General features: G+C 37.2%; 1 protein-coding gene across 7 annotated transcripts in view; it reads right to left on the reverse strand.

Moving 5' to 3' along the window:
• Rab3-GEF (Rab3 GDP-GTP exchange factor) overlaps nucleotides 1-17,119 on the reverse strand; it is a 1,186,669-nt gene that overhangs the window by 421,646 nt on the left and 747,904 nt on the right. For all 7 annotated transcript variants that reach the window (XM_090394443.1, XM_090394448.1, XM_090394444.1 and 4 more), the window contains one exon: nucleotides 8,538-8,754. In XM_090394443.1, coding sequence (XP_090250569.1) covers nucleotides 8,538-8,754 — 217 coding nt within the window. The remainder of the gene's footprint in view (nucleotides 1-8,537; nucleotides 8,755-17,119) is intronic.

A 17,119-nucleotide genomic window follows, 5' to 3' on the forward strand; every position in this document is an offset into this window, starting at 1 on the left:
TCTATTCTAGTTGCTATCAGGCCCTGCTCGAGGCAGGGGTGGAATAAGTGAATGCCACAGGCAGAAAAGTAATAGGGCAAAAAACTTACAAAGGTTTGTTGCAATTATACTGGCAGCAAAAATAAAAAATTAATTAAATTGGATATAATATATTATATACAGAGGGTCCTCGACCTACGTTGTCCTCAACATGCGGCGTTTCGACTTTACGGCAGTAATTCCATAAATAATTTAAAAAATAAATTTCGACTTGAAGCAGCGCAACATAAAATTCAAACGTCGCGGGCGAACTTGTTTGTGTGCGCGGCAAAAGAATACGCCGTTTGTTTGGGAGAGGTGGTGTCGCTTGGATCCCGGCATACACTTTTTGGGTACCGCGTGCTTTATTTACATCCGCTCTCTCACTTTTGTGTTTGTGATTTTCTACCCTTCAATATGGCTCCCAAACGTAAGGCAGACTCTTCCGATGGCAATGTGTCAAAGAAAAGGAAAGCCATTACATTAGAAGTGAAATTAGACATTATTAAAAGGGTAAAAAAGGGAGAAACGCCAACAAACATCGGCAGTGGGTTGAACTTAAGACGTACCACAGTCTGGACTATCATCAAGGATAAAGTTCACATCCTTGAACACGTGAAAGGATTGGCGCCCATGAAATCGACTGTGATTACGAAAAAACATAGTAGGCTCATGATTGAGATGGAAAGGCTTCCTGTTCTTTGGCTGGAAGACCAGCATCAACGCCGTTTTTGTCAATTTTCTGTACAATACAGTAATTATGTTCTCCCTTTCATTTTCCTACCTAGTTCTGTTTCTTGATATATGCGTATGACTTTAGGGTGTTTTAGGTTAGGTAAGTAACTTAGGCTATGGTAATTCTGACTTGCATCGAAAATCGCCTTACGTCAGTCCGTAGGAACGGATCTCTGATGTAACTCGAGGATCCCCTGTATTTCAAAAATATTAAATTTATACATACATATATATGAAAATAATTATATTTTATTCTAATTATATAAGCTCCAAATAATTATTTTTATTTTGATAATCCCTGGGACAGAAATATTTATATCCAATTTCATTGAGAAAATTTGATTCTCTTATAAATAGAATATTTTTATTTAAAAAACAAAATTAATCGGAAAATTTTATTTAGTAATTAAATATTTTAATATAAAAAAATTGATATATTAATAAATAATATAAATATGAAACCAAAGGGCAGCAAAAAAATTTTTTTTCAAGCCGCAGGGGCAAAAAAAAATCTTTTTCTAGACTGAATGGCAGGGAAAAAAAATCTTGCACACACACTCAAAAATTTGCTCGGGCTGGCACTGGTTGCTATACTACACCTCTCTCTCTCTTTGGTTTGACCACTCCCATTTCCCTGATCCTGACTGTGATTTCTATTCTTGCCTGTCTCATCATCACCTTTATGCATTCCATCATGTTGTGCTGCTGCAACTACATCTTTAACCTCATATCCATCTTCCTCCTGCTGTAAAATCTGTTGATTTGTACCATCCTGTTTCATGGGTAGACTCTGCTCATTTGCTACATTAACTTCTTGACTCTGTGCCTTGAGTCAAGCATGGTGGACATGTAAGAAGAAGAGCTCCAGATTGAGATAAGTCATTCTTGGAATAATTAAGTATATATGAGTATTTGTTTGAGTAAGAGCTGCTGTAAAAGTTGTGCGCAACCAGTATTATTAGAGTGGGGGATTTTCTTTTGCCTAAACTTAATTATGAATTCGTTATTATTATTAGACCTTAGAGTAGTAACTGGCAGAGGAAACATGGTGGTGGCTTTGTCATTACATGACTTTAATTTAGACTTCAGTCATTTCGTTAAGAGTGAGGTATATTATATGTATTCTTTCGATTACATAAAAGAGTTGTGGAAGTTTAGGGTGGATGGAAGGAGGTAGTGTGCGAAGTGTGACCTGAACGAGGAATCGATGACTGCTAATATGAAATTGAAGACAGAAAGTGTTGGTAGCGAGATTGTAGCGGGGAAAATGAGTGCATGTTCGAAAGTGAAGGATGGTGTGAAAGAGAGACGAAAGAATGTTAAAAAATCAGTAAAAAAGAAAATGAGTGATTTAAAAACCGTAACAGATGTTAAAAAGGATGAAAGTGAAGCAAGAGTGGTGGAAGGAAACAAAATTGAGAGAACGAATAAAACCGGAAATGGAGTGATGCAGGAATTAAAAGTGGAAAAAATTGAAAGAATGAACGATAGCAAAAGTTGGATGCATGTTGACCGAAAGTACAGAAACACAGAAGGATGAATAAGAATGAAGGTGAGAAGAGGGGTCTAGAGTTAGAAAATTTAAAAGATTGAATGACAGAGAGAATGTAACACGAGATTCGGAAGTTGAATTGGATTGGATGAGAAAAGCGATGAAATTGATGCAGAATGAAATTAAGAAAATTTGGGTAAAAACTATTAAAACAAATCACGATGGCACAAAAGAGTTAACAAAAGATGAGCGAGTGGCGCTGTATGGTGACTCCATTATTAAAGGTGTGCTGGGTGATAGGATGCACAAGGTATGTTTTCCAGGCAGTAAAATGAGTAGAGTGATTGGAGCATTGGATATCAGGAGGGAGTGAGCAAAGGAGTTGATGGTTTTAATAGGTACGAATGATTTGACAGAGGAAAAAAGAGTACGTCAGAATGGATATCAGGAGGCTGCTTAGAAGGATAAAAGAGAATAGTGTGACAGGAAGGGTAGTCAGAGTGTTGCCTAGGTATGACTGTGGTGAGATGAGGTGGACAGCAAGGATTATGAATGATATGTGGCTGAAATGTGCGAGGAGACGGGAGTACAGTTTGTTAATGTGTGGAATGAGTTTGAAGGACAAAGTGAACTGTATGGGAGCGAGGGATTGCGTTTGAGTGTTTATGGTGTGAGTAGAGTGAGAAAGAGAGAGAATGAGTCAGATCAAGCAGGAAGTGATGTGTGGAAGAGCAGGAGAGATTGAAGAGGTGTTTATGAAGGAGGAAGTGAGTGGCATGAGTATAGAAAATGAGAGAATGGGTGTGCAAGAGAAGCAGCGAAACATGGAGGCTCAGAATGGACAGGGATACACTGCGTGAGAAAGGTAAATGCTCTGAGAGGAGGTGAGAGCATATATAGACAGGAAAGGAATGGGATACCCTGGGATAAGAGGAAACAGTTGGAATTGAAAAGGGTTTTAAAATGAATAATCAGAAAGGGAAATGGACCCAGTCGAGCATGGAGAGATCACATCAAGTGAGTGGTGTCAGTGAAACTAGCTGTAGAACCAGAAATGAGCTGTTGTGTTTGTATACAAATGCTAGAAGTGTATGAAACAAGGCAGATGAAATTATTGCACTAATTGTGTCTGCTTACCCAAAGATTGTCAGAATAACTGAGACATGGTTGGAAGAGGACGACATCCTGACAGGAATAGAAATGGAAAGGTATGATGTGTTTCTTGAGGATAGAAAGGGTAAAAAGGGAGGGGGAAGTGCTCTTGATGACAGTGCCAGTGATTTTGAGGCAGTATGGTGTGAGATAGAGGTGAATAGAATCAAATACTTGGTGGGATGTTGTTATAGACCTGGTAATATGGATGGTGGTGGTGGTGATAGTGAAATGTATAGTCAAATAAGCCAAGCAAAGAAGAAAAGGGTGATATCATTATGGGTGATTTTAATTATGGCAATATAGACTGGAAAGAAGAGGTAGAAAGTGGAAGTAAAGAAAATGAGTTTTTTGAGTTTTTGAGGGATAACTACCTGAGACAGTAAGTAACAGAGGGCACACGAGGATTAAGGGTCTTGGATTTGGTCATCTCATCAGAGGATGTAATTATAAATGAGGTGTCAAATCATCCACCAATTGGTGAGAGTGACCATGAGGTGATTACCTAGGGGGTTGCCAGCAGTGTGAGGACCTCTGTGAGAAAAGGGTATATGTGGAACTACAAGGGGGGTGATTATGAATAGCTCAGGAGACAGTTTGCGGGTGTAGCATGGAATGAGGAGTTAGCTGGAAAAGAGATCAATGCAGCTTGGGGGATTTTCAAAACCTATCTAGTAGATGCAATGTCTAAATGTATTTCAAGGGTGACAGGGTTAAATTACGTAGGTGTGAGATGGATGAATAAAGAGATTAAGCATGCAATACAGAGAAAGAGGGCATTGTGGAAGCAGCATAAGAGAAGTGGAAATAACCAATTCCATGAGGTCTATAAAGACCAGGCAAAAAGGGTGACTTGGTTGGTGAGGGTAGTTAAAGAGAGGTATAAACAGCAGTTAGCTAATGAAGCCAAAAAGAATCCTAAGGATTTCTTTCGATATGTAGCCAGCAAAAGAAAGAATGATTATGGAAGGATGACATTGATAGGAGAAAATGGTATAAAGACAGCTGTTGCAGAATGTGTGGTGGAGATACTTAATGAGCAGTTCATAAAGGTCTTTCAATAATGTCAATGTGACTTCATGGAGAGATTGAAGGCAGTTAATGATGGTTAGGAGTAACTGACTATAAGTGAGCAAGAGGTGTATGGACAGTTGAGTAACCTAGATGTTAATAAGGCTGTGGGTTAATAACATATCACCACATATTCTGAAGGAAGGTTCCAGGGAGTTAACACCTGCCCTGACATATTTTTTTAATACGAGTCTTGCACTCGGTGAAGTTCCCAAGGATTGGAAGGAGGGCAAGATTGTGCCACTTCATAAAGGAGGTGATTGAACTCAAGCATCAAACTATAGGTCTATCTCTGTGTCAGGTGTTGTGGTTAAGTTGTTGGAGAAGCTTGTGAGAACTAGGATGCAGAGTTGGGTTGAGAACAATGGTATTATCTTTGATGGACAGCATGAATTTGCTAAATGGAGGTCATGTTTTAGTAATCTACTTACTTATCACAATAAAGTGACTGCTTCCTTGGACAGAGGAGAAGGATATACAGTAATATACTTAGATTTTGCAAATGCTTTTGATAGAGTACCTCATGATAAATTGATAGTCCTAGAGCAGATGGAGTTCAATATTAGATTAGTGCATTGGATTGGAGACTGGCTATCCGATAGGTATCAACAAGTTGTGTATGGGGGAGCGTTATCCAGGAAAAGGAAAGTCACTAGTGGAGTGCCTCAGGGGTCTGTTTTAGGGCCATTACTGTTTAACTTGTATATTAATAATATTGGTGAAGATTTGGATGGAGATATTCAGTTTTTTGCAGATGGTGCAAAGTTGGGATGAACCATGAAGAGTAGTGAAGATGTTGTCGCCTTACAAGAAGACTTGAATAAATTGAGTGATTGGGCACGGAAAACGGAATGCGAGTTTAATGTTGCAAAATGTAAAGTTTTAAAATTTGGAAAACAAAGATGGGATGCAGAATTTATGCTTGGTAAGGATATATATTGTTGGAGGTGGAAGAAAAGATCTATGTATAATTACAAATATATACCGAATCAAATGGCCTCAATAAGATATAAAAATACATATTCTGGCAACTTTGAAATCAAAAAAAGAGTAAGGGAAGGATGTGTCTTATCACTTGCTGCACAATATATATAGTGAGCACGTTTTTAAAAATATTTCAAAACTTAAGGGTGTAAAAGTCGGAGGTAGGAACTTCAACAAATTCAGGTATGCAGTTGACACAGTTCTTATAGCTGAAGATGATCTTCAAAACTTAGTCACAGAAATTTAAAACAGAAGCTTAGACATGGGACTAATTATTAACCACACTACCGGCCAAGACATCTATAGATGTCAAAGTTATCATGGATGCGAAGTGCATATTAAAATTATAATACCATTGATATTACATTGAAATATATGATGGATACAAAGCATATGAGGATGCGTATTTGATCCATAACAGTCAGTGAGGTGGTTAACCTAAAGAAAACAAAGTGCATGATTATATCAAAAGAACCAATAAATAAGAAACTGAACATAACAGTTAACAAAAAGAAAATTGAACAGGTTCAGTCTTTTATATATTTGGGACAAATGTTTACAGACAGAGGAAATTCCCTTAAAGAAATAAAAAGAAGAATGCAGATATCAAGAAAAGACTTTACTGATATGAAAACTGTTCTAATATCCAGAGACATTAATACAGACACAAGAAAAAGATTAATAAAATGATATATCTGGTCAAGCCTTCTCTACAACAGTGAAACTTGACTCTAAATAAAGAAGCAGAGAAAAAATTAGAAGCTTTTGAAATGTGAACCATCAGAAGAATGTTGAAAATACCATGGACAGAGAAAATGAAAAACGAAGATGTTTTAAAGAAAGCAAAAATGAAAAGAACATTAATGAAAATAATTAAAAAGTGAAAACTGATATATTTTAGACATCTAACTAGACAATAAGGCATTCAGAAATTAATATTAGAAGGGACATTGGATGGAAAAAGAGGGAGAGGTAGGCCCAGGAGAATGTGGTTTGAGGACATTAAGGACTGGACTGGCTTGAATTACCATAAATGTTCCAGAGCAGCAAAAGAAAGAAAAAGGTTCCATGACATTGTTGCCAACCTCCTTCTATGGGATGACACTTGAAGAAGAAGGAAGAAATAAGAGATATGGGAGTGATAGTGGATAAGGATATGAAATTTAGGGGACACATAGCCAAAATTGTGAAGCCAACATAAAGGCTTCTGGGAATGATGTGGAGGACACTGACGTGTAGAAGTAGGGAGATTCTTGTTCCGTTGTATAAGGCTTTGATTAGGCCACACATGGACTATTGTGCCCAGATTTTGTCACCTGGTTTTCAGAAGGATGAAGAGATGTTGGAAAGGGTCCAAAGGCGACTGACTAAGTAGTTTCTGACCTCTGGAATGTTGAGTTTGAGGAAAGATTGAGAAGATGTAATTTGCGGAGTCTGGTGGACAGGAGGAAGACGGAAAGATATGATAGAGACCTATAAGTTGGTAAAGGATCAATGCTGGAGAAGTTCTACAGAAAATAGTTGGAGATCGGGAGAGAACCAGAGGTCATTCCTGGAAAAGATTTGTGTGTGTGTGTGTGTGTGTGTGTGTGTGTGATAAAAGGACCTTCCAGATGAGTCTTTGACTCCATGAGGTGTTGGGGTAGTAATAATAATAATGCCCAACATCAAATTTATTTAAATGTAATCCATCAGCTTTATACTATTTGAACTTCCCTTCAAATTCACTCCACAGATCTACAAATTGAACCCACTTTGCCTCAGACAACTCAGCCATCTTACTATTCATTATCTCTGCTCTCCTTCTCAATTCACTGTTATCATATCTGGGCAACACACCTACGACTTTCCCAACAAGACTATTCTTCTTGACCTGCTGCAACAACTTCTTCAAGTTTCTATCAACATTCTTCTTCTTCTCAACTAAGTAATTTTTTCTCCACAGCTACCACTAATCTTGATGCCCAGTATTTCCTTTTCTGCAACACATTAGTTATGTGCTTTATTGTTCCACCAGGAAAGTATGTTTTGTGCGCTTTATTAGTAATCACACCTCTAATGATCGAGTCCCTATAGAGTGATATACAATTATCCTTTGATTCTTTCTTTATAACATTAACTTTCTCCTTATCATCAGCCAATCTCTTCTTTAGCTGTTTAATATCCTCTTCCAAATGTTTCATTTCACTTTTCATTTTCATTAACTGCTACCGAAGCTCTTCTACTATGGTCCGGACATTTGATCCCATTTCTAATTGCTCTAATCTATCCGGACACTTTTCACATACATTAATGATTTCCTTCTCATTTACCCAAACAGTCCACAGATCTTTCACATTTTTCGGTGCATACATATAGCACTTTTCACAAGGCATTCACTGCGAAAAATCCAAGGCAAAGCCAGACTTTCGTACAGGGTAGTTCACCATTGTTCCCCCCCCCATTATATGGGCTTGGGACTGGCATATGCCTGGAATGTATTCATGACTGTAATCCATGTATGTTCATGGGCCGGTTTGCCTGTTTTTGGGAATGAAAAACCTGAGTTTCCAGGTGATAAAAAACCCCCTACCTCTGTATGAGACCGGCTAACTCACCTTTCATCAAAAGAGACCAGATAAAGGTTCATCACGTCACTGGAATTGAACCCAGGGCTTCGTCTATACTGACTGAGCTACAGAGGCTCCTATCGTGGTGGGAGTAACATACATAGATAAAACACATTAGTGTGTATTTCATAGGTCAGAGCAAAATAACTGGTTCATTAGCCAAACAATATGAAGCAGTACCTTCATTTTGTTTTGCTGATGAACTAGCTAGCTATTCTTAAGAAAAAAAGAGAACCCATTATAAAGCATCAAAACTCCAGATCATCAGTAAAATTGCACCTGGATGATTCATGAACCTTCCCTTCTCTTACCCCCACAAACCAAAAAAGGTGTACAGTGCATTCTGGAAATGAGTTATGCTAATTATGTAGAAACAAAATTTTTCTTAATTCTCAAAAATGATAGTGGGAAATTATAAAAATAGAAAAAATAACAGTTAATATGGCAATAACTCTTCTTGATTTCTGAGCACCTACCAAATTTGAAATCTGATCCAAGAGTTCATTAACCTCAGCACTATATACAAGGCTTATATGGCACTTCCCTAACAATCTGCAAATTTTACGTCTGATTTCCGTCTTACTGACATTCATCATTACCATAAATCCCACCATATTGTAAAGCATTGTAGAGAGTAAACGATCTTCATCATGTTCCAGTCTTTTTTTGTCCATTTCTGATAAAGATTGATACCTGCAAATATTTAGTAATGTCAAGATACACTATAAAAGAAACAAATATCTGTATGGTACATTAACTATAATAGGAATGAAGTTACTGATTTAATGCAATTGATTTCACACATTTAATAAGGAAACAAGAAAAGGAAGGAAAGCAAATTACCTATTCCTGTGCTTTTATGACAAATCAATTTTTTATGACTAACCACCTGTTTGTAAACTTTTATGTCTTAAGTAAAAAATTATAATGCACAATACTATATCTAACTCTGTAGACATATGAAATTTAGTCATTTTCTGCTTTTTCCATAAGTATCAGAGAACCAAAGATTTAAGATAAATATTCTGGCTACTCTAATTAAGACCTTGCCAAAATGCTAATCATTCTATATTCTAATCTCATATCTATTATACAGTGTTATCGATGCCTCCCACCCCCCCACCAGAAAAGTTTACATTTTTGTCGGAGGTAACTGTAATTGGTATTCCTCCAACTCCAATAGCTATTGGATGAATTAACTTTTCAAATTGTGTCTTAGTTGATGCTTCAATAAGTTTATCTCTGTTGAATGTATTATCAAAAAGAAGTGGTTTACTGATTGCAGCTTCTTATTCTGAATTTCTGTTGGTGTTTCAAGGAGTTGGATTCCATACTGGGCTCTCCACCCACCACAGTCACAAATAAACACTCACTCTGCCACAGCCAATGACTGTGCTTGGGAGTGGAATGGCAGGGCTACCCTGGACATTATACGAGCACCACAGCTAGCCATAGACCCTGTCCCTAGACCAAGGGAAAGGAGATGTATAGCAGCACCTTTGACCATTGCAGACAAGCCCACTATCTGATTGATCTTGAACTGGGCCATCCAGGACTGCCTGCCTTACCGAATCAGAGACCAAAATAGTGAGAATACTAGGATCACCAATGTTCACAGTCAGCCTGGTTTTGCACTTCCTAGGAAGATATGGTCATCAATCAACAGGATCAGAACTAACCAGGGCAAATGTGGCTACCTATCTAAATGGAGGCTGTTAGACCACCCTTATTGTGATTGTTCTCCTGTGACTCAGATGATTACTCATATTGTGAACGACTGCCCAAGTTGCCAATTTCATGGTGGTGGCCTACACAAGGTGACGGATGAGGCCTTGGATTGGCTTTCCAGACTGAACATTGACCTGGATATTATACGCTGTTCTGTATTCCTTTTCCCATAAGAATAAATCAATTATGAAGAAAAGTGGAATTAAATTTGATATCATCATCAATTTTCCATGTACCCCTTAAGGGGTGTTCAAATTAATTAATCATGTAGTGTTGTCATAGGCTATTATGAAAGCTATACATGATTAATTTTACATTATTATTAATGTCTTATCAACAGATTTCCTCCAAATTAGTCTATTATTTGTGAGCACTCATTGGTCCTCCTGGATCTCTTTCTTGCCATCAAACACCTGTTTGATGCCAAACTTTACTCACCCATTCTATTCAAGTGGCCATATCATCTTAGATTAGCACTACTTACACATTCTTGAATGCTCCATAGTCAGTCTAGTTCCTTTATAATACCTTCATTTTTAAAATGATTCTATTATTGATGCCATTTGTTCACTCCCCTAATTTTTCTCAGAACTCTCATATCTGTGGTCTCTAATCTTTGATCAAGTGCTATATTTCTAAATCAACTCTCAGAATAATAACTTAAAACTGGTTTCAATTAAAGATATGAAGAAATTATATTCTTGGTTCCATCCTTTATTCAAGTGTAAGCAAACAAAGTTTGCACGGGAAATAACTTCACGACTGGGCTACTTTTTTTTAAATGCTAATGACTTCACATCAAATGTCTTAGTATCCCATAATGTAATGCTCATATCCTTACGAACATATATAATGCTATGCATTATGGGAAAGGCCACTACACAGACTGGTTTGTGTAGTGGCCTTTATTGAGGACTCATCAGTGGGAGCCAGACCTAGAAGTGATACCAAGGTTGAATTAATAAAGCAATGAGCAACCCACTCCTGCCCCTGCACCAGACTCTCATAAATCCACCTAGTCTTCGCCTAAAATCTAGGCAAAGACTAGGTGGATTTACTCACCCATTCTATTGAACGACTACAAGTAGTCAAAAGGTGTCAGCACTAATATTCAGAGTATTTTAGTAATAAGGTTTGACACCATTTGATTTTTATTTTGTATATGGAAATATGATTTCTGCATTACTTCAATCTTGGTATCACTTCTGAGTATGCCCCCCCCCACCACCACCACACCCCGAAGAGACCTTAATAAAGGTCGAAACCAATCTGGGTAGTGGCCCTTCCCATAATGCATAGCATTATATATGTCTATAAGGATATGTGCATTACATTATGGGATACTAAGGCAACTGATGCGGAGTCATTAGCCTTTATATAGAAGTGGCCGAGTTATGAAGTTATTTCAAGTGCAAACTTTGCTTGCTTGCACCTGGATAAAGAATGAAACCAAGAATATAATTTCTTGGCAATTTTTAATTTATAATATAACCAAGTGAAGAAACTTTCTGTCTTGTATACTGCTAGTCTTCTTCTTCTTCTATACTTCTCCCACCTTTGTTTATTTTGCTGTCTATTTCCAAATTTAATTTGCCATCTTCACTAAAAACTGTACCTAAATAGTTGAAATATTTTACTTATTCTATAGGTTCACCATTGAGTATAACTGAAGTTTTCTACATTCTTGCATGTTTCCACTTTTGGTTGATGATTTTCATGTCAAATTTGTTACAGCTGATGTGTAGTTTAGTCTGAGAACCCTAGAGACTTTCACTGGATATGTTTCAGAGTACAACATCATATGCATAAAGAGAGCTAAGTTTGATATCTCTGATTCTACTATCAGGTTTAATGCCACTTTCTTCCATAATGTGACCCATTTATATGGGTCACATTATGGAAGAAAGTGGAGATGTGGACACACATTATCTCCAATCTTATGGAATTAGATTGGAGATAATGTGTGTCCTTGTCTTATCCATGATTTTACATCAAACCATCTTCCTGTATTTTATTAAATTCCAACTGCTAATCACAAATGCATATGATGGTACAACATGTGTAATGAAAATGATAATCTCAGTTCTTTATTTTATGCAGATGACATTATACTCCTAAATAAATCCAGTACAAGTCTGTAGGTTTCCATAAAGTGAAAAACTGCTGTAATAAATTTGGTATGAAAATTAGCAATTAAAAGAAAAAGACAATGAAAATAAGCAAAAACATTCAAAATATCAACTGCATCCTGAATGAGAAATCTACAAAAGAAATAGAACATTTCAACAATTTAGGGACAATTTTTAGTGAAGACAGCCAATTAAATATGGAAACAGACAGCTGAATTAGCAAAGAAACAAAAGATCAATAACAATGTAAAGACATATAATAACAGAAAACTTAACACAACATAGAAACTGAAGTTTCATTAATTTGAAGAGTTATTGTGCTATGCTATTCTTATTAAAAAAAATAAATAAAAGGGATGCTGAATTGGTAATGCCAAGTCTTTTCTAGTGGTGTTATTATTATTACACACATATATATGTATATATTCAGGTCACCAGACCTTAACACAGATGTGCAGGTCACAAGACCTTAACACACACATTTTGTGTGTGTGTGTGTGTGTGTGTGTGTGTGTGTGTGTGTGTGTGTGTGTGTGTGTGTGTGTGTGTGTGTGGACAAATAAATGGTTAAGGAAAAAATAAGATATGCATTAAAAAGTTTCATGAAAAGCTGTGGTTATATTCTTAGTAAGATGGTTCATTACAACAATACTTGAACAGTAAGATAATTACTTGAGGCAGCATGCAATGGAGGAGGTGCAAGAGCACTGAACCTGGTCATAGGAACAGAAGATCTATCTTCTGTTCATTTTGTGTTTGGCCAAACAGGCAGGACAGCAAATATCAGAATTTCAGAACACAAGGACTACATCCGGTTTCACCAGTACAGCCACTCTGGTCTTGCAGATCATGCTCTGGATACATGCCACAGAACATGCTGGAAGAAAGCTACAGTAATACACCCTAGTAAATTCAAATTTGAAAGGCTATTCATGGAATCAGCCTCAGCCCTAAGAAACATGCCAAACCTCAACAAATTTGGTTGCATTAGACTGCCCCAAATTTGGGAGACTTACATCAGAAGACCTTCAGCCCAACGGCCAAGAATACCTACATAGCCTGTTAGGGGGCACTATCAGGACTTTTAGGAGAAACAATAGCTTCCTGCTTCGTTCCTCGTTTACTGTGTGTAGGTGTCTTAATTTTAAGTTCCTGTGAAGATGGCGACGTGACGTTGCCGAAATATTAGAAATATAGATTCAAGTTTAATTTAATTTATATCCTTTGTACATTGTAAATTCTTTAAGTTATTTAATAAGCAAGAAGATCTATCTGTAACTAAGGTGGCCACAATGCCTCCAATTGAGGCAAGTGACTAACATTACCAACTTTTTATAATGAAGTGACAACTGAGTTGAATAAAGAAAATGGCTACACAATGATTCTGCTGGATTTTGCAAAGGCATTCAACTGAATACCACATGGAACTCTGCTTCCAGGTGAAAGCTGGCAACTACTGCTTAATTTGCAGATAAATGATCCAGGAAATCACCTGAAACACAATACTCAGTTGTTTGCTGATGATGCAAATTAGGTAGATCAATAGTGAAGGTGATGTGGAGAGCTTGCAGGATGATTTAAATAGGCTGCCAATATGGAAAAAGATAATGGGTATCAGTTTAACGTGGAGAACTAAAGTTTTGCCTTTTGGGATAAATAGATTACGAGCTGTGTACTGCACTGATAGAATTGTACTCCAGGAAACATGAGGCTAGAGATTTAGGGGTGATGGCAGACAGAGGGTTGAAGTTTAGAGGGCATATTGCTAAGGTTGCTCATAAGATTACTTGCTTATCGAATAACATACTAACAAGTAGAGATAAGAAAGTTGTTATTCCTCTTTATAAGGCCTTGATATGTCCACATCTGGATGACTCTGCTCGGGTCTTGATGCTTGGGGAAGGGGAAGTTGTGGCAGAGGTGAGCAACCAAGATCATAATTGGTCTGAGGAACATTCTCTATGAGGATAGATTGAAGGTGTGTGGACTGCAAGAGTTGATTGATAAGTGAAAAAGAGAGGATATGATAGAAACATAGGATTTATAGGACTGATGCAGGGAAAGTGTTTCAGCATTTGGCTAGATGGGAGCAGAACAAGAGGTCACCCCTGGAAATTGAGTAAAAGCATGGTTCGTGTGGGGTGTGAGGACTAAATTTTTTGCTTGGAGAGTTGTGATTAAATGGAATGGATTGCCAGAGTCAGCTGTGAGTGCTTTGTCTGTTAATGGGTTCAAGGGGAGGTATGATAGATTGTATTGATAGTTTGGTCTCCCACGATGAGTCTTTGAACTCCATGCAGGTGTCTGTACAATCATCATCATCAAATTCCTGATATATACCCTCAAGGGGTGGACAGGATATGATAGTACTACATGAAAAATTTACATCATTACTAACTTCCTATCTACAATTTTCCTCCAAATCAGTCTGTTACTTGTCAAGACTCCAACATTATCAGATCTTATATTTCTATCATCTAAGGCACTTTGTACCGTATCAATCCACCTATATCTTGGTCTTCCTCTGGTTCGTTTTCCTGCCAACATGACAGAGAACACTTGCTTTGCTAATCTTTCCTCGCCCATTCTGTTTAAGTGACCATACCACCTGAGATTAGCTCTGCTAACAATATCAAATTATTTCCTAATATCCTCGTTTTTAATATGATATTGCCATTGATGCCATCTGTTCATGCCCCTAATATTTCTCAGGACTCTCATACCTGCGGTCTCTAGCCTTTGGTCAAGTGTTTTACTTCTGATCCAGCTCTCAGATCCATAAGTTAAAATTGGCTTGAATACTGTCTTGTATACAGTTAATTTTGTGTTTTGGCTAATTTCTCTCTTATTCCATTTAAAATTTATTCAGTTGAGTGCCTACTATACCAGCTTTATTGATTCTGTTGTCTATTTCCATATTTAATTTACCGTCTTTACTAACAATCATGCCTAATTAGAGGAAATGTTTTACTTGTTCTACAGGTTCTCCATTAACAATGCAGTTGATATTTTCAATGTTTCTGCCTATTTTCATTGTCTTTGTCTTTTTAATGCTGACTTTCATACCATATCTACTACAACAGTTATTCAATTTAGTCAGGGAATCTTGCAAACTTGTAGCAGATTTATTTAGAAGTATAATATCATCCGCATAAATCAAAGAGTTGAGATTAACATTTCCAATTTTGATATTAGGCTTAATACTCCTTTCCTTCATAATGTGATTCATATTGATAATGAATAACAGAGGGGATAACGTACATCCTTGTCTGACACCAGATTTAACATTAAACTCCCTTCCTATACTTTCTTCAATTCTAACAGCTGACTTACAATTCAAATAAAGAATAAGTATTCCTTGATATAATGCCCCACTGACACCATATAATTGTAGCCTTTTGAATAGCTTCTCTCTTGGCAACTTGTCATATGCCTTTAACAAGTCTACAAAACTTAAATACAGATCTTTGTTATATTTCCATGATTTCTCAACTATCTCTTGTAAAGCGAAAATCTGATCCTGACAGCCTCTATCTGGCCTGAATCCAGCTTGTTCTTCACCATGCTTTTCTTCCACAATCTTTCTCAACTGTTTTGCAAGTATACTTGCATAAATCTTTCCAGGAACACTCAGTAGAGAAATACTACTGAGTTTTATATGGGTACTATGAGAGCTCTACTTCAATCATCTGGAATTCGTCCCTCTGTCCAGGCCTTCTAAACTATGCAGTGCAGCCACTGTAAGACTTTTATACCTTCATACTTGAGCATTTCTGGTTGAATATCATCTACTCCTGCTGTTTTTCCACGTTTCAGGCTTTTGATGGCAGTTTCTACTTCAAGTATGGATATGTATTAATGAATGCATGCCTGGTCAGTATTTTTTACCACTGTGCTGTCATCACTGCTTGTTTCATTTAGCAGTTTTTTGAAGAAATTACTCCATATTTCAAGGATATCTCTTTCTCATGTTCTCATGTCATCTTTATCATCTCTAATTCCTTTTACAACACTCTTTCCTCCATTTCTGAGCTTCTTCAACAACCTCCAGAATATCTTGCCACTTCTGGATATTTATTTCTTACCCAAGTCTCCCCCCATGACTTCTGTTTAGCTAGTTTTACAGTGTTTAGCTTTCTTACATTTGTCCTCTGTATTCTCTTAGAGACTACAGAGACAAGTTGACTTATTTTGAAGGAATTTTTGATATGCTTTCTTCTTTTCCTTCACTGCCTCTTTAACTTTCTGTGTCCATCATGGAGTTCTGATTTTGCTATCCTTGCAGACAACCTCACCACATGCCTCTCTGGCTGAATCAATGAGTGTTTTCTTCAGGGCTTGCCACTGATTTTCCAAGGTTTGATTCCTGTTCTCAAACTCTTTCATTTTTTCTTCAATCATGTTTGTGTATTTTAGTCTACAGTTCACATCTGAGAGCTGTTCAACTTTTATTCGCTTTAAAACTTTCTTACATGTTATTCTTTTCGATATGAAATTCAATTTCATTCTGCTCAACATAACATAGTCAATGAGACTTTTCTTATTCCTTGTCTCTTCATGTGAATTTGTGCACATTTTTTTTTATGTTGGAACATTGTGTTAGTAATAACCAGTCCACATCCTGAGCAGTTAGCAGAGTAGGAAATGTCAATCATTTCCTACTCTGCTATTTAGATCCCCAACAAGGACCAACTTTTACTTTTTCATTGTGTCAGTTGCTTTCTCTAAAGCCTCAAAAAATTCCTCCACTTCTACTTAGAACCTTCTGTGGGACCACTGGCACAAATAAGTCTCATTGGCCAGTTCCCCATTCTCATATTTGCTCACATCACTCTACTTGAGACTGCCTGCCATTCAAGAAGACTAGCCTCGTAGTAAATGATGGTACAACATGACAGAATTTCATGCCCCAGCCGGCATGAAATTCTGTCATGTTGTACCATCATTTTTTATTTTGGTTTAAGCCAATAAAGAATACAATTTGGTCGGTTAAATCCCAAATTGCCAGCCCATCCTCATTTGTTCAATATCCAGGTAGATAACCAACAAGGTGCACCACGAGAAGGTGAGGATTGTACATTAGGTCATAAGTCCTGATTGGTTCTCCGCATTCCTTTAAGTGCTATGTGGAGGTCTACTCTCAGTTATATAGCTTTGACCTTTAAGCACCCCATGCCTGTACAATAATAATAATAACAATC

This window comes from Typopeltis vanoorti, chromosome 6 (assembly GCF_054136105.1).
Source record: "Typopeltis vanoorti isolate ZY-2024b chromosome 6, IOZ_Tvanoo_1.0, whole genome shotgun sequence".
In the NCBI taxonomy this organism is placed as follows: Eukaryota; Metazoa; Arthropoda; class Arachnida; order Uropygi; family Thelyphonidae; genus Typopeltis; species Typopeltis vanoorti.